A 22605-nucleotide genomic window follows, 5' to 3' on the forward strand; every position below is an offset into this window, starting at 1 on the left:
TCCCAGCATCAGGGTCTTTTCCAGAGAGTTTTCTCTTCGCATTAGGTGGCCAAAATATTTGAGCTTCAGCTTCAGGATCTGTCCTTCCAATGAGCACTCAGGGTTGATTTCCATTAAGATTGACTGATTTGACCTCCTTGCAGTCCAGGGGACTCCTAAGAGTCTTCTCCAGCACCACAGTTCGAAAGCATCAATTCTTCGGTGCTCAGCCTTCCTTATAGTCCAGCTCTCACAGCCATACATTACTACTGGGAAAACCATAGCTTTGATTCGACGGACCTTTGTCGACAAGGTGATGTCTCTGCTTCTTACTATGCTGTCTAGGTTGGCCATAGCTTTCCTCCCAAGGAGCAAGCGTCTTTTCATTTCATGGCTACAGTCACCGTCTGCGGTGATCTTGGAGCCCAAGAAAGTAAAATCTGTCACTGCTTCCATTTCTTCCCCTTCTCTATGCCTGGAAGTGATGGGGCCAGATGCCATGATCTTCGTTTTTTTAATGTTGAGTTTCAAACCAGCAGAAAGTGCACAGGGAGACATTTTTCTCCCTCTCTCATAATACTAGAACCCAAAAGGGTCCTCCCATGAAGCTGATTGGTGGGAGATTCAGGACAGATCAAAGGAAGGACTTCTTCACACAACACATAAACTGTGGAACTCACTTCCACAAGATGTAGTGATAGTCATCAATTTGGATGGCTTTAAAAGGGGAATAGACAAATTCACAGAGGAGAAGGCTATCAATGGCTACTAGTCCTGCTGGCTATATGCTAATTCCAGTACCAGAGGCAGTCTGCCAGTGTATACCAGTTGCTGGGGGACATGGGCGGGGCACTGTTGCCCTCATGTCCTGCTTGTGGGCTTCCCATTGGGGCATCTGGTTGGGCACCATGGGAACAGAATGCTGGACTAGAGAGGCCTCTGGTCTGGTACAGCAGGGCTCTTATGTTCTTACTCTGTGGCATTTCCAGTAAGGCTGGAAAAACTCCTGCCTGAAACCCTGGAGAGCCACTGGAGAGCAAGATGGACCAATGGTCTGAACTGGTGTAAGTAGCTTCGTATGACGTGACTGCTGGCTACCCTCACTGTCATAGACACCTCTCATTCTTGCACCTCTTTTGGGTCTGGGATGGCAACCGGTGCGGGAGGGGGCAGTGGAGATTAGGACAGCAAGAGGACTCACACTGGTGAAAAAAATCCAGGAAGACAGCTCTGTAAGATGGCTCTGTTCTTAATTCCTGTGGTCTGAAGGCAACTTTTCTCCAAGAATAAGATTTTTATAGATCCAAAACGCATCCGTACAAGATGATGATGGAAAAAACTAACGTCGTGCCTCTAAGGAACCAGACTCTCATTTGCAAATGTGTTTAATCCAAACCTGTTACAGAACCTGCTCCTCTATGAAAACCACCCAGAACTGATGACTGTAGAGGGGGGGACGGGCAAAAGAGGAAAACGCTTGAAATGCAGGGCCACATTGCAACACGTAGGTGGCATCCTGCAAGGGGCCTGCAGTTGCCCAGCCCCCAACCGCTTGTACTTTGCCCATTTGCGGTACCTGTAGCTGAAGAAGCACCTCGCCATCCCAGCCACGTTCCAGCTAAGCGCAGTGATGGTGAGCGGAAGAGCATGGGAAGCTGACACCTGGGCATGCGCCTCTCAGCTCCATTACACGTTTGCCCCTCACAGCTGCACCCTCCTGCACATCAGCACTTCTGCCTTAGGGCTGCGGCTTGGCTTATTTCCCCCCGCTCTGAAAAATACTGGCACCGAACAACTGTACCCTAAAACTTATACCCCGATAAATGTGATTCAGGTTTGTAGAGGGAGGGGGAGCGCGGGGTGGGGACTGTGGGATGGGTTCATGATGTAGGTAAAAGGAATTCTGATAAGAGGAAGTAGCAGACAAAATTAACGAACTGTACGAGTGGGTGTCTGCAGAAGTGAAATGGCAGAAATCCACGTCTAAAAAAGGAGAGGGTGAAATGGTTCCTGTTAATAAAGAACGGGAAGTGGACCCATGACCAGGAAGAGGGACAGTGTGAGACCTTTGTCCATATGAAACAGTGTTAACTGTTATACCTTTGTAATAAGGTACAAGCTTTTGCATGGGGTGAAAATGTCCTGATAAACACGCAAGTAGAGTCACCATATCATAATAAGGAAGAAAACGTGCATTCTGGAGATTTGGAGTTTTGTTCTACAGAGTCCTGTCTTTCTGGGCTTGTTCTGGTTAGAGGCTGTAGAAGTCAATTGATTTAGTTCTAATCTGAAACCTACACACAAAAAAACCTCTGTAGGTTATTGTGTCACTGTCACCAGATGCAGCAAAACAACATGCGAGTTATCTCACCTATGTTTCCTTTGTTTTTTTAAATTAACTTTGAGGCTTGGGTCTATAGAACGCACTGCCAGTTTTGAATAAAGTTCTCAATCAGACCTCACCACTAGGAAATGCTTCCTCAGCTATAAAACCTTTAACTGCCGCCGCCAGAATAAACCCTCTCTACCGAAGAGAAACTCAGAAGCCTGGTTCCTATGTAGGCATGGGACTGACACTATCACTAGAGACTACCTTTCAGAAAGAACAAAAAGTAGGATGTTCATTAACGGAAATTATTTACAAAAGTTAATAAAATGTCACTCTTCAAATAATAGGTCGAGATTGCTTAAAGGTTCTTAAATTAAACATGGTTGCTTACCATTCCTAATAGGTGGGAGAGTCTTTCCCAGCTAAATAAAATCTCAATAGTTTTTCCTCAGGACCAGATTTCCCTAAGCTCCACAAACAGGAACAGGTTTAGGAATTTCCCTAAACTTCCTTACAAACAGGAACAGATGCTGTACTTCTGTCTTCCTCTGCCTCCAGTTCGTCCTGCTTCTTCTGCCTTCTAGGATGATTCTACTTGCTGAAGTTTCCTCTGATCAGATATAAATTAAGAACCTAAAATATGTTATATATAACTTGCTTTGCTCATAAAATTATCATGTTTGGTATACTACATTTAAAAGTATAATTTATTCAGACAATAATTACAAGTTTACTGGGTTTACTTTTAAAAGTTTTTAAATATAATGATAATTTATGAGCAAACCAAGTTATACATAATATAACTTTAGGAACATAAAGGGTGCTTTATGTTCCTAAAGCAGCCCTCCCCAACCTGATGCCCTCCAGATATTTTGGACTGCATTCCTGACCACTGGCCATGCTGTCTGAGGCTGATGGGAGCTGAAGTCCAAAATATCTGGAAGGCATCAGTTGGGGAAGGCTGACAGAAAGCAACGAAGTGACTTTAGATCTGTAAAGAGCAGTTAAAAAAATAAGTACTGCTTATTTTTCAATTTTCCCCACAATTTCAGTTTTTGTCATCCCCCCGCAAGTCCCAGCCACCCCCCCGCAAAAAAAAACCTGGGGGGGGGACTTTTTGTCCCCCATGGCTTCAAAATTTCCAGAAATTTTACACCTCTAGTTGGGTCATCAAATATTTAAATGTTCCCCAAGGTAAAGACAAAAATAAGCCCACAAAAAGTCCCTGTATGTAGAAAGCAAGCATATCAGCGAGAAAGGCTTAGTTTAGCCCTTTCCCCAACTTACTAGTGTACAACATGCAGGGAGGGGTTCTTTTTACATGGGGGAGCACTGGACAACCGCTCCTCCTTCAGTCTGGTAGAACAGCCCGGAATCCTCCATTCTCATGTTGTGTAATGTGCTGATCAGCCTCAACCTGGTTCTTTTGATGGGGTGAGAGAAAGGAGGTAGTTGCTGTTGTATTTACATCATGGCTGCATGCTTTTAATGCTGTATGCCACCCTGAGGCTACCTATAGCAGGATAATGTTGTGAATGGGTTGCTGTTTTTTATTTGACTGTTGTCTTTTTTATGACATTGAGGTTATTGTTGTATTGTATTAAGATTTGTGTTTTTTGTACACCACCCATAACAATGGGGGGGCTTGGTAACTGTTTAAAATTAAAAAAAAATAATGTTACCTAAGCGCATCCCAGTGGATTATGCCCGCTACAGTGAAATCCTCTACAAGTCTACTTGGAAGTAAGCCCTCTGAATTTAATGGGACTTACTCTGGAAAAGACCCTGATGCTGGGAAAGACTGAAGGCAAAAGGAGAAGGGGACGGCAGAGGATGAGATGGCTAGATAGCATCACCGATGCAATGAATATGAACTTGAGCACGCTCCGGGAGAGAGCGCAGGACAGGAAGGCCTGGCGTGCTGTGGTCCATGGGGTCACGAAGAGTCGGACACCACTGAATGACTGAACAACAACAACAACACTCCCAAGTAAGTGTGTACAGGACTGCAGTCTCAGCTGTGCTGGTTTCTGGATGTCCAGCAATGTAAAAGGCCAAGACAGAATCTTTCCCAGGCACACTTTGAGCCCCGAAAGTGGGACGGGCCCAGTGTGCACCTTAATAACAGCTTTAATCAGGCACCAATCAAGTGAAGCATGAACCCATTATGAGCAAACAAACTGTCCTATTTAATAAATCAGCAAGAATCAATTATTTATTTTAAACGAGTCCCCTGATGAATAACCTCCCTGTGGCCTTTCATGCCACTTTAAAAAAGCAATTGTGCTGGAATTAATCAAATAGGCAGCTTTTATTAAGCTTTTTGCTGTAATTTTTTTTCTACCACATTCTCCCCTCATAGAATCATAGAATAGTAGGGTTGGAAGGGGCCTACAAGGCCATCGAGTCCAACCCCCTGCTCAATGCAGGAATCCAAGTCAGAGCATCCCTGACAAATGGCTGTCCAGCCTCGTCTTAAAGGCCTCCAGTGTGGCCTCACGCACACATACACACTTCACCTTCCTCATGACTATTCTGAGCAATTGATGTGAGTTAATTCTGATACACTACAGAACTAAGCTTTTCTCCATCAGGTTATCTGGGCATAAGACCACCCCATAACTGGCATATAACATAATCCAAATTAAATATGCTTGCAGGAGATTTTGGTGCCTACCCGAAGTGTGTGTGTGTGTGGGGGGGGGGGGGGAATCGAAAGGTAACACACCCTTTGTACTAATTAATATAATTAATACAGAGCATTATGCACCAGTGCATGCTTTACTGAAATGCATTGTGCTCCATGCTTCAGATCAGCCAACCTGCCCTCTAAGGTGGCCAATTCATATTGCTTCAAAGAAGGGCTAGTTCGATATGCACTCATTCCTGTACAGAATTCCTCTGGACTGCAACCAATTTATATGCTAATTCAAGGTGGCTTCACTGAATACAGAAGCCGGCCAAGCCACAATATATCCAAGACCATTATCTGTCATTGCAACACCAGCTTCTGTGGAAGCCAGCCAGCCAGCATCAGGCCAGGGCTCTTGCTGAATGTCCAGGAAACAGTATCTGGGTAACTGCCAGGAGGCACATTCAGGTGTTCACTTGAAGCTGAGAAAACAGGTTGGTGGGACCTGAATCTACTCCATCCACAGGAGCTTATACCAAACAAGCATAAAAATAAAGAGGCATGTAATAGAATGACACCTTTTTCTGCCCCAGGGCCAGCTGGGGGAGGGATGGGGTGGGTAGTTCTACAAATTTTCAGCAAGCTGAGCTAAGGAAAAGACAGCTGCACATTGGCCAATACCCATGATGTCACTATCACACTTCCCTTCCCCAGAGCAGCTTTACAATATAAGCCCGCATCCAATCATAAAAGGGGCCATTTTAACTGTATTTTTAAGGAGGCGACCCACGAAGCATGAAAAGAGGAGCAAGACTCATTTTCGGAGCAGCGTTCAACTTACTGCGTAAGGCAAGTTGCATAGCCAAGATTGTACCACAGGTGAAATTCCTGCTGTTAACTATATTATGCCTTTCTCCACCAAATCCCCGAACACTCAACAAACCAGCTTGATCAGTCCAACCTAAAAACCACACAGTGAACTTACTGAGCTGTAGAGATACCCCTCGGCGTTCATGGCCACGTAGAGGCCTGCCTTTACACCCTGGATGGCCACCACACGAAGACCCACTGGAATTAGATTGAAGAGGGCTGGAGGAGAAAAAGGGGGAGAGGGGGAATAAGTGTCCATGAAAGAATGATAAGGTCATCAGATCCAGCACCCCAGCCCGAGAATGGAAGCATCACACATCAGGCTCCCTCTGCCCCGGTCCTGCACGGGTTCACCCCCTACCCGCCTTCCCCAATCCTCTGCCTTCCAGATGTGTTCCAGTACAACTGCCATCTCCCCCAACCAGCACAGCCAGAGGATACCAGGTTGAGAAAGACTGCCCTATATGATCCAGTCCACAAGTTACTACAAAGCAGAGGTCATGGGGACATAATAAAACCCTGCTGGATCAGACCAACGCCTCTCTAATCCAGCATTCTCTTTGCACAGTGGCCAAGCAGCTGCCCACGGGAAGCCCACAAGCAGGATGCGAGTACATCAGCACCCTCCCACCCATGTTCCCCAGCACCTGGGATTGGGAGGCATACTGCCCCCAATACTGGAGGTAATATATTGCCATCACAACTAGAAGCCATCAATAGCCTTCTCCTCTTCCATGAACGTCTCACCCCTTTTTAAAAGCCATCCAAGTTGGTGGCCACCACTACACCTTGTGGTAGCAAATTCCACTGTTTAAAGGAGGGCTTCCTTTGATCTGTCCTGAACCTCCCACCAATCAACTTCATAGGATGAACCCGTTGGGTTCTGATATTATGAGGGAGAAACTAGTCTCCCTGTTCACTTTCTCCACACCAGGCATGATTTTGTACACTTCTATCATAACCCCCCATTACTTGCCTTTTTTCCCAAGCTAAATACTCCCAGATGTCGTAACATTCCCTCCTAGGGGAGATGCTCTAGCCCCTTCATCATTTTAGGGAGCAATCCTATGCTTGCTAGTCAGCGGCTAGATGGCCATAAGATAGGTCGGTTCCCGGGAACTGACCTCGGAGCCCATTCCCTGAAAACCGACATCCACCCCTTCCCGTGCTGCCTCATAGGCCGTGCGGAACGGCCCCGCACTCTGCACTCAGAAGAGGAGTGCAGAGAGGTGAAAACGGGGCGTTCCTGGGGGCATGCTGGGGCGACCGGAAGTGCCGTTCCAATGCTTCCTATGTGTTGGCCGGCGTCTCCCCCACCCCCCCGCTCTGCCTTCCTGCAGCTAGACAGCCAAAATCGGCTGTCTAACCGCGAATGCAGGGAGGCTGAAGTGTGGAGGAGATGATCCCCTCTGCGCTGCTCCTGTCCTGCATTGGATAGGCAGTCACCTCTGAGTTCGGAGGCAGCTGCCTATCCCGATAGGATTGTGCTTGCCCTTTTCTGTACCTTTTCCTGCTCTACAATGTCCTTTTTGAGGTGTGGTAACCAGAACCATACACAGCATTCCAAGTGGGGTCGAACCATCAATTTCTATGAAGTTGGCAGTTTTGTTTTCAATTCCTTTTCTAATTGTGCCCAACATGGAGCTTGCCTTTTTCACGGCCGCTGCATGCTGGGTGGACATCTGAGGTCAGGCATGAACAAGGGAAAGGACCTAGGGCAGGCCACGTGAAGGGAGCCAACATTAAATCAATGCCAACCATCAAAACCCAGGAAACAAATAGGCCCTTGGGGTTCTTGTTTGTTAATTAATTGGAGTTCATAAAATAAAAAAATAATTTTTACTAAGATTAAAAAATTGCCTGACAATCGTCCCAGTGTCTTTAAACTCACAGGCCTTTGGAAGAAAATTTACCTCTTAATGAGCAAATCTAGGTAAAACTCAGCCAACATATTTTCCTTATCCAAAGGAATATTTACAAAAATGCATATCCTGCTTCTCCCCTCCAAAAATGAGTCACACAAAATGGTTAATGTACAAAGTATAAAAACAGACACAAAAATAACATTAACAACAATGCTTCATTAACACTCGACTACCAGACTAAAGTGCTGTCCTGAGCAAAGAACACAAAGAGCTGTTTAAAAAGCTTGTTTAAAAAGAAATGTTTTCAGTCACCAAGGAAAAACACAGAAAAAGAGGGAAAACCTAATCTCCTGGAGCAGGGAGTTCCACATGTGGGATGCTATACGAAGAAAGCCCCTTGCGCATTGACACCAACCGTGCCCCGGGCGGCAATATTTATCTGTTTCATTTCTATACTGCCCAATAGCCGAAGCTCTCTGGGCGGTTCACAAAAATTAAAACCAAGGAGCACACAATAAAACAATATAAAATATATAAAACATTAAAACCACAGGAAACAATGTTGCAGAACCCAGAGTCAGAGAGACCACGGAGTGAAGGAAAAAGAGATTCTTTATTAACGCGCGGGCTTAAGGCTGGAATCATTTCCAAAGAGCCAGAAGCCCTGAAATACATCAGCTCATTGGTTTTATAGACATTGTGACACATATGAAACGGCTCCTCCTCCCCCACCCGCGTGGGGTTGCAGTCCTCAACATTTGTTCTCCTAGCACTATTGTTTATAATACAAGAACTGGGTTATAGGGTAGCCATGATAAGGAGAGAACAGAAGAGAACAGCAGAGAACAAGATATACGATTGTATGACCTTTGACAAGATAAGGAATTCCTGTGTCTCGTCAGCTTACAACAATATATTCAAGGGAGAAAGAGCTCAGCAAGAACATGAAGCATGAGACTGCATGAGGCTACTTAGTCTGACCCCCGATATGGCTGCTACATTCCCCCCTTAAATGCATAATTTCATTACAATTATAGCATTTCTGATAACCATACAAAGCTTTTTATGACATACATATTACTTAGCCTAGCGTAGAGGGCAGCAGTTTTACTAGCTGAGACATAAAACAGATTGGTTAAACAGCGCATAAGACAAGGAACGCAGAGACATTAACAGTATCTCTATGAACAACACTGGTAGAATTAGGATGAACAATGCTTTCAAGCCAGCTAAGATCTGGAAGCCAAGGGGTTAACTAATTTAGCTAATTGTTTTGTCTTATTGTTTTGTTAGCTACTATATTGTGCAGCTTGTTGATCTGTTCATCTACAGCATTGCCATTATCAGTTAAGTTAAAACAACAGAGCTTTTGGTGTGTCTCACAACTTAAATGATGAAGAAGGAAGAGGTAATCTATACCAGCTCTATTTTCTAGAACTGCACCTCTTAGATCACGCAACTCTTTATTTAACAATGACAATGCTTGTAAGGTGGCATTTATGCTTTTGGCTAAGCTGCAAGCTAACCGGTTGATCTCTAGACCATCAGCCAAGGCTAAACCTGGAACCCCAACTAGTGACATTGCTAAGGCCCATTTTTCTGAGTCAGAACATAACTGCACATGACTATTACAATTTTTAGTTAGTTGGAGTGCTCGAGGCTGCCGTCGATGGATTTTCTCGGGCTACAGGGGAAGAACTGGCACCAATTCAATTGGCGGCTGAGGCAACATGGGTGGTTATTAGACAAGTTGGCAGGAATGAATGACCAAGTGCGGGAACTACATGTCTAAAACCATCCATGAGGCAAAAGTATGTGGACATCATTACTCATACTTTAACTCTTGGTTGGAAAGGATTAACTTCTGTGATGGGAATGGCTTATTTTCTAAGACAAAGCGACGCTGGGCTTGAAGAACTTCGCTCAGTGTTTGGACTTCTTGTTTAAGGCTAACGTTTGCTTGCTCTTGATGCCGCTCCAGTGTCAATTATGAAGTCAATGTCACGGCCCCTCTCAAGCTGTCTCCCTCCTCGCCCATTCTGGCCCCTTTGGTTTTCTCTTTTGTGTATTTGATTTATTTTATTTGGGCATTCATGCCACTAATGTCCATCTTGTCTACACTGGGCACACTGGTTCTTTTTTAAGAATCTTCTGCCTCTGCAGGGTCTTCTTTTTTTCTTTCGTCCACGTCTTCTTGGGCATCTGGGTTGAGGGGGGTGTACTGGCGATAGGCATTTGAAAGACGCTCCAAGTATGCTCTGGGGCCTCAGTGGCACCTTGCAGCACTTTAGACACTTTGGTCATATTAACTGACTTCTTTATACCTGCCTTTACGGCTTTTAACAGCAGGGTTTGATACTGGGTGAGGCGCTCTAGCCCCACTTGTGTTTTGGGATTCCAGCGGGGGGGGGGTTACTTACAAGGAGACTTTATTGGGTAACTTACAGCACACAGGCGTACTTAATGGTTGGATCAGACAGCTTCTCTGAACCACGAACTATTAGGCTAAATGGGTTTTATTCCATACATGTTACCCATGAGGCAACACAACACTAGCAAGCATTTTCAGCATAGGCTAGAAGTGTTTGGTTCTCAGGCACAGCTTCCTGTAAACAACTTCGCTTCCCAAAGTGCTTGATAACACTTTTATTTATTAGTATGGGAAGACAAATTTTTTCTCTTTCTTTTGCTTTCTTTTTCTTTGCTGATCTGCCTGTATTGCAGATCATGTTTCAAACTTTTTATATAAAACTTTCTGCTCCATGCACCAGCCTTGTCTCTTTATTTGTCTTTTTCAAGTTAAACTCACTTACTTAAACCTTTCTGCTCTACACTAGTCCCAATGACACACATTTGGGATAGGCTCTTTTTCTCCTTCTAGTTACATTTTCTTCATCTTAAAGAACTATTACATTATTCTGGCTACTTTACCCCAGGTAATAAGCTCCAGGCACAATCAGCTGCTTTTAATTTACCCTGGAGGCAACTATGGCCACGCTTCTTTTCTACAAATGTTTTTTTTTTCTTTGCCTCTTGCCTTTTCTTTCTTCTTTTTTTTTTCCTTCTCTATCTGTCTTCTACTTTCTCTATTTCCTTCTTTTCTACTTGTCTTTGTCTTTTCTCCTTGTCATCCATCGGGAACCACACTTAGTATCATTTGGAGTTGCAACTAACACTAATCTGCAAATATCACATATATTTTACGATATCTAAGAAATCATAAAATATACACAACAAACTTTTTCTGCAATTTAACACAATGAATGGAAAGCACTTTTTGCATGGTAAGGCATGATGGAGCAGATCCAGCAATTATACTGCTCTTCTGGCTGAAAGCTCAGGGCCCATTAAAATCAAGGGACGGGCATACCCACACACGCAAAGAGTTCTAGGTCACCATTTTTGCATCGGCAACTCTATGCTGCATGAGTTCTGGCAAAAGGAAATCTAAAAGTTATAGATCAAACTCAGCCTTCTGTACATTGAGCTGACTACAAACACAGACACACAGTCCACAGCGATGAGAGTTCAAGTTTATCCAAAGCTTCACAGCACTGTCCATGGCAAGTCTTTGACAATTTAAAATTTTAGTCCATGTGCAGAGTGTCTCTAAAAAGCCCAGACATTGATGGAGGCAAACAGAGACGGCTCTGGGCAATGAAGATGTGATGTTTCCAGACCGAGGTACTTTTGGTGGGAGACAAGAGGAGGCTGGGGGCTGTTGACCTGGTGTTGAATGGGGTACGGCTACCCTTGAAAGACCAGGTCCGCAGCCTGGGGGTCATTTTGGACTCCCAGCTGTCCATGGAGGCTCAGGTGTCAGCTGTGAGCTGGACAGCGCTGTATCAACTCCATCTGATACAGCGGCTGCGCCCCTTCCTTCCCGACCATCTGCTCCCATCGGTAGTACATGCCCTGGTCTCCTCTCATTTAGACTACTGTAATGCGCTCTATGTGGGGTTACCCTTGAAGACGGTTCGGAAGCTGCAGCTGGTACAGAACGCGGTGGCTCGCCTGATTAAAGGCAGCCGCCGGCGAGATCACATCACTCCAGTGCTGAAGGAGTTGCACTGGTTACCAGTTGTTTTCCGGGCCAAATTCAAGGTGTTGGTTTTGACCTTTAAAACCCTATATGGTTCTGGTCCAGCCTATCTTAAGGAGCGCCTCCAGCAACACCAGACAGGCCGCTTAACAAGATCAGCCTTGGATGGCCTTCTCTCTGTCCCATCAGCCAGGACAGTTAGACTGGTGGTGACGAGGGAGAAGACCTTTTCTGTAGTGGCCCCCACTCTGTGGAACTCCCTCCCTAGGGAACTCCGTCATGCCCCCTCTTTAATGAGCTTCCGTCGTGCATTAAAAATGTGGTTGTTCAGGCAGGCATTTGGGGTGGGTTAGGGTATTTTTAAAAAAAAATTTATGGTAAAATTTTATTGTTTTAAATTGTTTTATGGTGGGTTGTACATCACCCAGAGTGGCTGGGTGACCAGTCAGATGGGCGATTAATAAAGTTAATAAATAAATAAATAAATAAATAAATAAATGGCTCTCCACTTTTGCATCAGTTTAAAAAGGGAAAGTGTGGCCCTACACCCCTTCTGACAGACAAGGGCCTTTAACTTTTTAGCAAGGCCTCTGACTAAACAGAGCGGCACAGCTCAGCTCTCTAGCCGTGACGCTTTAACTTGGGCAACTCCTCTGTAAATTTTATTTTACTTCTGTCAGGTTCTCTCACAGACATTTTAAAAACTTACTTTTTTTTTTCTTTTAACCTGGTACACGAAAGCACTGAAACACTGAGTGCCGAAACTCAGGATGCTGGGGGGTGATGGGCATCGCCTTATACTTGCATTTTTCAGGCAGCCATTAATCTTCGGGGAGGCGGTGGGGTGATTTGCAGGACTTCAAAGGCAAGCTTCTCATTTTGTCTGTATTTGTAAATCTCAAGTTTAAAACAGGACATGATGAGGTACAGGGCAGCCAAATTCTTGCTTTGGCACGGGCAACAAATAACTCGGGTCAGCTTTCTTCGCTGGGGTCTCAAACAGGAAAACAGTCTTAAAGTTGTAACATCACTGACAGCGTCAGCCAGCCAGCTACACAGATCTCGTTGTTTTTTAAGACAGTTGCTCCAATATCTTCTTTTCTTCTCAATCAGGTTGGGTCTCCCAGCTTACACAGTTTATTGCAGCTTTCAGGGGCATGGTAGTAGCGTGATTTTGGCTTGGCCAAGAACATGATGTCTGGTTTCTCGGTCTCTTCAGCACACACACTTAGGCAGTGTACCACTGGACACTCAAATCAGTGAGATTTCTTCATTGCAGGGAATCCCACGGCAAAAGCGTAATAGTTACGCTCTTCAGAAATCATATAGCCGATGGTCAGTAGCTACAGGCTCTATGCAATTCTAACACAGTTCAAAGCTAAACACAGTTACCTTGACAGAGATCTTCAATGTGGTCTCTCCGCTTCATTCTGCTTTGGGCCAGTCTTATGGCACACTTTTCACTCGAAGAGGGGTCTAGCCTGTGCTCTGGGGGCTGATTCTTACCTTTATTTTCTATTTTGACTTCATCTTCTGGGTCTTCATTTTCAGTTTCCATTTCTTAGGGATTTCATCTCAATTAGGCGAGGTGATGATGTTGCACAACTCAGAACGTTGTGGGCAATTTTCCTGCCCCCCCTCTCTCGGCGCGCTAGGCTAACAGCTACTTCTTCAGCCTCACACTCCCACGCTCCCACGCTTTGTTAAAAGCCAGGCTGTCCTGCAACATTTTTCTAATTAACAGCCTCAGATCTTGTTCTTTTTTTCCTCTCAGCTCGACCTTGAGCTTTTTGCTGTTTTCTCTCTCTATTCTGAATCTTTTTTTTAAAAAAAAACCTTTTTCCTTCTTTGTTTGACATACATCCCAAGGGGGTGCAAGGTTTGCTTCCCCCACCACCCATAGCCTCCCTCCTAAATTGAAGACAGACACAATTAGGGAATGGGAATTGGTCAGTGAGTAAGGGGTCTCACTGGCCAACACAAGAGGATTTTACACACCACGCACTTTGCTACTGGCCTGGGCACCCGGACGGCCAACAGTATGCGTCAGAAACCGCAGTAGCCACTCACACAATCATCAATCTCTCCACTGCATCCATATGTCCCTGCCACCCACTTTTCCCACTTTTTACCAGAGCGGAAAGCGGCTTCCCCAGCTTCCTCAGCTTCCTACTGAGTACTGGCGTGCTGGGTACTGGCGCCCACTCGGGGGTGTGATCAGGCCCCCCTTCTACCCGCAAGGAGTAGGTTCTTTTGTATACGTATACCACCAACACTGACCTTCTTCATAAGGCGGGGCCCTCTTTTTTTCTGCCCAGTGGCCTTTCTCCCTAAAGGCGGGGCCCTCTTTTTCCCATATACTTGCCTTTCTCCTGAAGGCTTCCAGTGTGGGTTTCAACTCAATTGCAGCTGCGATACAGGCAGGGCTCAAGTTCCTTCCTCCGCTTCCCAAGGTTCTCCTGCCGCTCGCTGCCGTTTGGGCGATCCCAGTGCAGGCTTTCTCCCATTCACTCGACAAAAAGGTCGGTGGCGCCAAGAAAGGGAGGCATGCGCCGAGCTCGTCCTCCCGGTGCGGCGATCAAGAGCAGGCAACTGCCACCTGTCTGGCTCAGAGCCTGCCACATCCAAGTCACGGCACCATTTATGTTGCAGAACCCAGAGTCAGAGAGACCACAGAGTGAAGGAAAAAGAGATTCTTTATTTAACGCGCGGGCTTAAGGCTGGAATCATTTCCAAAGAGCCAGAAGCCCCGATTTATATTAGCACATTGGTTTTATAGACATTGTGACACATATGAAACAGCTCCTCCTCCCCCTCCCGTGTGGGGTTGCAGTCCTCAACATTTCTTCTCCTAGCACTATTGTTTATAATACAAGAACTGGGTTATAGGGTAGCCATGATAAGGAGAGAACAGAAGAGAACAGCAGAGAACAAGATATACAACTGTATGACCTTTGACAAGATAAGGAATTCCTGTGTCTCGTCAGCTTACAACAATATATTCAAGGGAGAAAGAGCTCAGCAAGAACATGAAACATGAGACTGCATGAGGCTACTTAGTCTGACCCCCGATATGGCTGCTACAACAATACAATCAGAATAAAACCTAGCGGCAGTGCAGGGATTTAAAATACAGATTTCAAACAGCAAAGCTAAAAGTCTAGAAAGCTAAAATGCTAAAATGCCTGGGAAAATAAAAAGGTCTTCACCTGGCGCCAGAAAGAATACACTGTAGGTGCCAGGTGAACCTCACTAGGGAGCTCATTCCACAGCCGGGGTGCCACAGCAGAAAAGGCCTTCTTCCTAGTGGCCACCTGCCTCACTTCCTTTGGCAGGGGCTCACGGAGAAGGGCCGCTGACGATGATCTTAAGGTCCGGGCAGGCACATATGGGAGGAGGCGATCCTTCAGATAACCTGGCCCAAGCCGTTAAGGGCTTTGAATGTTAATACCAGCACTTTGGATCAGGCCTGGAAATGGACGGACAGCAAGTGCAGCTGGAAAAGTACTGGCGTAATATGAGCTCGCAGGCCAGTCCCTGTTAACAATCTTGCTGCCCTATTTTGGGCCAGCTGAAGTTTCCGGACCGTTTTCAAAGGCAGCCCCGCATATAGCTCATTGCAGTAATCCAGACAAGAAGTTATCAGAGCATGGATAACTGTAGCTAGGCTCTCTCTGGCCAGATAAGGGTGTAGTTGGTATACCACCCTAAGCTGATAAAAAGTGCTCTGTGCCACTGTGCCTCAAGTGACAGTTCTGGGTCCAAGAGCACCCCCAAACAACGAACGTGATCCTTTAGGGGGAGTGCAAGCCCCTCCAGAACAGGCTGAGTATCACCGAGCCGGGCAGACGAACCACCCACTAACAGTTCCTCCATCTTGTCTGGATTGAGTTTCAGGTTATTGGCCCTCATCCAGTCTGTTACTGCACCCAGGCACTGATTCAGAACAGCCACTGCCTCTCCTGGGTTTGATGAGAAAGAGAGGTAGAGCTGGGTGTCATCCGCATATTGATGGCGCCTCAGCCCACACCTCCGGATAACCTCCCCCAGCAGTTTCATGTAGATGTTAAACAGCCTGGGGGATAAAACAGACCCCTGTGGAACCCCGTGGCACAATTGCCATGGCACAGAGCAATAACCCCCCAGCACCACCGTCAGCAGTTGGCCATCCAAGTAGAAGTGGAATCACTGCAGAGCAGTGCCTCCAACTCCCAACCCAGACAACCTATCCAGAAGGATACTATGGTCGATGGTATCGAAAGCAGCTGAGAGGTCCAGGAGAATCAACAAGGTTGCACTCCCCCTGTCCCTCTCCCGGCAGAGGTCATCCCACAGGGCGACCAAGGCAGTTTCTGTTCCAAAACCAGGCCTGAAGTCCAACTGAAATGGATCTAGATAATCCGTTTCATTCAAGAGTGCCTGGAGCTGTCCTATAACCACCCGCTCAAGCACCTTGCCCAAGAAGAGGATGTTGGCCACTGGCCTATAACTGGCAATGGCGCAGGCGAGAGGGCCACAACAGCTGACCTTCAAGTATGGGCAGGCTCAAGGGCGAGGAGCCGTTCTTCAAGAAGCTTGGTCCATTCAGGGATTGAAAGGTCATAACCAACACCTTGCATTGCGCTCAGAAACTGGCTCGCAGTCAGTGAGGCTGATCCAAGAAAGGGCTCACCAGATCCCAGCACTTGGCCTGATTGAGACGTTAGCTGCAGCATTCTGCCCCAGCAGGTTTCTGGGTGCCTTTCAAGGGCAGCCCCATCTGGAGCATGTTACAGGTGCCCACATGAGATGAAACTAATGCACGTGGGCCCACACAAGGAGGGCCAGAGGGTTGAGAGAGTTTGGGTCCAATCTACCACTCAGCAGCCATATCTGCTCCCACAGGGTGGGAACAGACATTCGTCGTAATTTACTTATAATACATTCATACAGCTTAATACACCAAAATCCCTAAGTGGCTCATATTAAAAACACAACATAACAATATAAAAACAAGATGAAATAATAATTAAAAACATTAGAACAAAGTAACAATAAAATTGGGCAGTAACATAATCCTTTCCAGGTCAGGGAAACCCTGTGTGAAAAGATAAGGCAGGACCACAGTTCAGTGGGCAGAGCCCCTGCTCTACATGTAGAAGGTCACCGGTTCGATCCCCAGCAGCATCTCCAGGTAGGGATGGAAAACCTCCTGCCTGCAGCCCTGGAGAGCTGCTGCTTCCAGTCAGTGTCACCAATATTCGGCTAGACTGGCCCAGGATCTGACTCAGTAGAAGGCAGCTTCCCCAGCTCCTATGATGTTTTCAAGAAGAATTTAAAACTTGCCACCATTTCTGCCTCTCAAACCACATGTGGGAGTGTGTTCCAAAGGATGGGTGCCACCACCGAGAAGGCCCACGTTTGTGCCATTACTTGGCAACATTCCCTTGGTCCTGGAACGACCAGGCAAGTCATGGAGTAAGGACATGAAGTTCACCCTTCTCTCCTTCTCCAGAGCTGGTGTTCAGTTGCGCCATTACTTGCACCAGAAGGCGGTATGCCTTCTGTCTCTCTTCTCCAGAGACTCCCGATCTGCAAAGTACTCCTGATCGGGCTCACCCTGCCTCTCAACAACAATTTTGCTAATGATGGCAAGGCCACCCTGGCACCTCCTGCAAGCTAAGCTGCATTATGAGTAAATAAAACACACATGCACATGAGCCTGATCCGTGGAACTTTCACAAGCAAATCTTTCCCTATAGCTTCATCTCTGCTCCACGACAAGCTTCACCTGCAAAATGTCTGTCTCCAGCAGTTCTAAAAGGCCAGTGAAAAAACAAGACCGACCCTAACATGAAGGAGAAGAATTTGCCTACGTTTGAGTACCCCCGCCCCAAATTAATCTCAGTTCTAATTTTAATCAGTACACATCAGACATCTATTTTAACATCTATGGAAATGTTGCAGTATTTACACTGCAACTATTTTCATGTTCCTGCCTTGACTCACCTAGGGAAGAACAAGGCACTATATTAGGCATAGCAGCAAAAACTGTGCTCCAAACAGATATCCAGAATCACTCCTCAGTCCTGCTCAATGGCTCCGAATTAAGCACAGCAGGGTTGCCTTAACTTTCCTGTTAGTTTTGTCTCCTTTCTTTACATGCAAAGGTTTGATCAAATTGGATGCTGTTGTCAATAAAATATACAATTGGCAGCTAAACATAAATCGTTTTAAGCACAGCACTGTGCAAACACTAAAAGCATGTAACTTTAAGCTCCCCACCCCCCACCCCGGTCCCTCTGCTCAGCCTCCCGGGGCTGCTTTTCACTAAAAGATGAAAACCCATACAGGAGGGTTACACACGTCTCCCCCATGTAACATCTAGCTTGCTCCCAAGTCTAACAAGACACGGTTGATGAGACAGCTCTCAGTTATACGGGTGTCAAATACAAGAAAAATGGCTCAGTTGGGCTTTCCCTAAGGAAGGTAGTTCGGGCAACTGAACAATTTAAAATGTGAGGATTTTTTTCATGTTTCAAATGCATGCCTTTTTGTTCTTTTGTTTTAATTTAAAAAAACAACAACTCACCTACAAGTTTGGCCAGAAGGGTGAGTCTAATTTTGAACTCTGTGAAAAGCAGCCAGCGTTCATAGTGAGCTCCGCCAGTCTAGGCACAAAACTATTTCTGAACCTTTGGTGCTGCCTCAGTGTGCCCAGACCTTGCAATTAACAAGTCTATTTATAAGCACTTTTGACTGAAAAAAATGGAGCACATCACTACAGATAATGAAGGTAAATGGCTGCCATCAGTCACTCTCTGCCATCCATTTGTCTTGTGATGAAGAGCTGTCTCGGAGACTGCTGAGAACAGGAGAGGTAGCGCTCCTCAAGTTCAGCAAGAAGAACTTGTTTGCAGCCACCAACACCAATAGCCCAATTTTCAAGTCAAGGCTTTTTCAAAAGTATGCCGGGATACACATGCTTTAAGCCAGGGTTCAAACACCTCCTCTGTGCTTCAAGCCAGGAACATGGTACAATAATGTCCCCTATCACCTTGGCTGCCTGCAATGTGTATTTCCTGCATCAACACACCCACTGCCAACAAAGCACTTAATGACCTGGTTCCCACGTTTATTTAACCCATGGTTAACCCATGGTTTGTTGCCCTATCCAAGGTTTGTCTGGCAGATGATCAAACAAACCATAGTTATGTTTTCTCAATCCCTGGGTTGTTTTTTCCACACACACCCCAAAAAGGTTTTTCAATTATTATTTTTTTATTTTACAAGACAAAACAGTGTCTGGAGCTGTACGGAGCGCAGAAAAGGTCAAATCTAGCTTGTTTGCTAGTCACATTAACTTGCAAACAAGTTTTATTTATTTATTTATTTATTTCTATGCCACCCCATAGCCGAAGCTGTATGGGCAGTTCACAAAAATTAAAACCTCAGGGTACAATGTCAAACAATATAAAAGCTTAGAACTACAATATAAAAGGACAACCAGAATAAAACCTAGCAGAAATGCAGAGATTTAAAATACTGATTTGAAACAGGAGAGCTAAAAGACTAGAATGCTAAAATGCTGGGAAAATAAAAAGGTCTTCACTTGCCACCAAAAGGAATACAATGTGGGCGCCAGGCAAACCTCTCTAGGGAACTCATTCCACAGCTGGGATGCCACAGCTGAAAAGGCCCTCCTTCTGGTAGCCACCCTACTCACTTCCTTTGGCAGGGGCTCCCGGACAAGGACCCCTGAGGATGATCTTAGGGTTCAGGCAGGTACATAAGGGAGGAGACAATCCTTCAAATAACCTGGCCCCAATCCATTTAGGGCTTTTGTAGAATTCTGCGGATTTTTTTCACCTTCAAGGAGATTTGTACATATTTAGCATTATTTTTTAACTTCGGAGAGATTTGTGCAAATTTAACTTATTAATTGATTAACTTTTGGGGAGATTTGCGCAAATTTGCTAAAGAGCTAAAGAGCAGTAACTCACTTTAGCAAATTTGTGCAAATCTCCCCAAAACATTTTTAAAGTTACATTTGCACAAATCTCCCTGAAGGTGTAAAAAAATAATGTTAAATATGTGCAAATCTCCCTAAAGGTGGAAAAAAAATATATAACATTTGTACCTTGCAGGAAGAAAGAAAAATAGCCTTAAATATGAACAAATCTCCCCGAAGGTGTGTGGGGGGGTGTCACTGTCTAGGGAGGCAAACAAAGTAGAGGAGTAAATTGACTAGTGTCATCTCAAGACATAATAGAGAGGGGAATCATTAGCAAGATTGCAAGGAGTGACCTTATTTTGCCGCTTTTGCTGTGTAGCCCTTTCCAACAAGCCACAAACAAGCCATTGTACCAGGTTCGCACGTCACAACAAGCCACTCCAAAAACAAGCCATACATGGTTAACACACCACAGAGCGAACTGCCAGCTTCGGACATCACAACATGTCGCCCCGAAACAAACAAGGGTGACAACTCACTGTGGGTTGTTGAGTCGTGCGAACCAGATGTGGTGTGATAACCAGGTTTGTCCACTGATGAGGGTTTTTATATACCACAGTCTCCTGCATTCAGACACAACAGGAAATTGCAGTTTGTTACCAGCCATGACCAGAAGCTTTAACTTCCCTTCCCTGGTGCATGAAGAAGGGAGGAAAAGGAGCTCACAAGCCCAGGGTTCACTGTGGCTCATGCATGTAATACCAAGAATAAGGCTACCAATGACTACTAGTCATGATGGCTATAAATTACCTCCAGTATCAGAGAAAGTTTCCCTCTCAGTACCATTTGCTGGGGAACATGGGCAGGAGGGGCTCTTGCACTCATGTCCTGTTGGTGGGCTTCCCATGGACATCTGACTGGCCACTGTGGGAACAGTGTGCTCGGCTAGAGAGGGCGTTGGTCTGACCCAGCACGGCTCTACTTACGTCTCCAAACTCTCCATATGTGAAAATGCCAGTGGGGGGTGCGGCAGGGAGGCAGAGAAGGGGATGGAGTTCTGTGACTGACAGCTATAGTTCCCCACCAGGGAATGACTTTAGCGGAGTTCTCCATTTTACTCTCCTTTACTGGGAGGGACATGGGAGAAACTTAGCAAGAGCTGTTCCAGTGTTGTCACTGTTTTTTGTGACTGGCTGGCTGGCAGCAGAGGCAGGAGCAGTGCACAGGGTTGCCAAGACTGCTGACTAGGAGATGCCTCATGCCCCCCTCGTGCCTGCTCAGTGGATAGCGGCTGCGGACAACAACCCCCCAATCAGGTATGTGGAGCTCCACCAAGTCCCTACAACCTGAATCATGCTCCTCCCACACCTTTTCCCTGGCTTTCTGGTTCATGGAGGGCAGGGCACCACTGTCCTGCCAAGGGTAGTGCATGCACCAGCGTATAATAGGGGGCCATGAGTTCCAGGCAGCAGAGCTGGGGCGGGGGGAGAACTGACCTCACCAACTCTGCTGCCTCTCTCACTGCCCTTCAAGTCAAGCCACAGTGATGAGCTGGGCTTCTCAGCTCTAAAACAAAGATCAAGAAGGACCCACACCTCTTCTTTGCCTGAAAGAGTCGGTAGGGGAGATGCTCTGAGGACTTTATAGGCAAGAAGAGTTTGAATGCCAGTAGCACAGTTACACGTGTGCTCGTAAAATAATGCACAGTGATGAGCTGGGCTTCTCAGCCCCAAAAGGAATACTGAGAAGCTATACGAGGTGCTGGAATGCCTCAGCAATTTTTTTTTAAGTATTTGGCTAGCACTGGGAAGACATCAAAGCTGGTGCCAGGCAAGCTCCTCTGGGGAGGGCATCCCAAATCTAGGGTGCCATAGCCAGCCCCCCCCCCCCCGGTGCCCCCAGTCACCACCCTCCTAACCTCCGATGGTGGCGAGTTCTGAAGATAAGAACAAAGAAAGAAGCTTGCTGGATCAGAGCGACAACCTCTCTAGCCCAGCATTCTGTTCCCACAGTGGCCAACCAGATGCCTGTGGGAAGACCACAAGTAGAACATGAGTGCAACAGCACCCTCCTGCTCATGTTCCCCAGAAACTAGTGTACAGAGGCAGACTGTTTGTGATACTGGAGGTAGCGTAGAGCCATCAGGACAAGTAGCCATTGAGAGGCTTCTCCTCCAGGAGAACCCCTTCCTGAAGCCATTCAAGTTGGCAGCCATCACCGTTACATCTTGTGGTAGCAAAATCCATAGTTTAGCTATGAGATGGGTCAAGAATTCCTTCCTTTCATCTGTACCTTCATGGGATGACCCCGTGGGCTTCCAGTATTATGAGAGAGGGAGAAAAATGTCTCCTTATCCACTTCCTCCACACCAGGCATAATTTGGTGCACCTCTATCATATCACCCCTTACTCATCGTTTTTCTAAGCTAAAATGCCCCCAACATTGTCACCTTCCTCACTAAGTGCTCTTTCCTCATTAAGTCTGCTGTGGGGAATGATGGGGAGCAAAGACTTAAGAAGTTGGGCACCACAGATGCAAGATACATGGGAGCTCACAGGCAAGTCTTAGACAGGACACCCCCCTTTCTTGTCCTGTGGTAAGTCACAGTATCAAGACCAGGCAGCCAACATCTTCTTATCCCAGTGCGACCACAATGGCGTGAGGTCAGTAATTCTGATCTTGTATCTTGCCCACACCACTTCAACAGCAGTTTTCAAAATCTGTTTTGCAAAATACCAGCTTGGCATCACCAATTCTTAGCCCCTGAGTGTATTTTTAAGGTTAAATCTCATGAGACTCCCAAGAGCAGATGCATTAAAATAGGCACCCAATTCATAATTAATTTCAAAAACCACTTAACTATTAGCCATTCTCCTTATTTAAATAACAGCATTTTCATTAAAAAATCTGGGGCAACACCAGATGTATTGGAAGAGCTGCTTCCTCTTTGCACTG

The 22605-nt window shown here is 45.9% G+C and overlaps 1 protein-coding gene across 2 annotated transcripts in view; it reads right to left on the reverse strand.

The window, feature by feature from the left end:
* FGF12 (fibroblast growth factor 12) overlaps positions 1-22605 on the reverse strand; it is a 336785-nt gene that overhangs the window by 77605 nt on the left and 236575 nt on the right. For both annotated transcript variants that reach the window (XM_084847822.1, XM_084847821.1), the window contains one exon: positions 5926-6029. In XM_084847822.1, coding sequence (XP_084703948.1) covers positions 5926-6029 — 104 coding nt within the window. The remainder of the gene's footprint in view (positions 1-5925; positions 6030-22605) is intronic.

Source organism: Heloderma suspectum, chromosome 3, assembly GCF_057233095.1.
Source record: "Heloderma suspectum isolate Gila_16-S chromosome 3, 16-S_ref, whole genome shotgun sequence".
NCBI classification, from domain to species: domain Eukaryota; kingdom Metazoa; phylum Chordata; class Lepidosauria; order Squamata; family Helodermatidae; genus Heloderma; species Heloderma suspectum.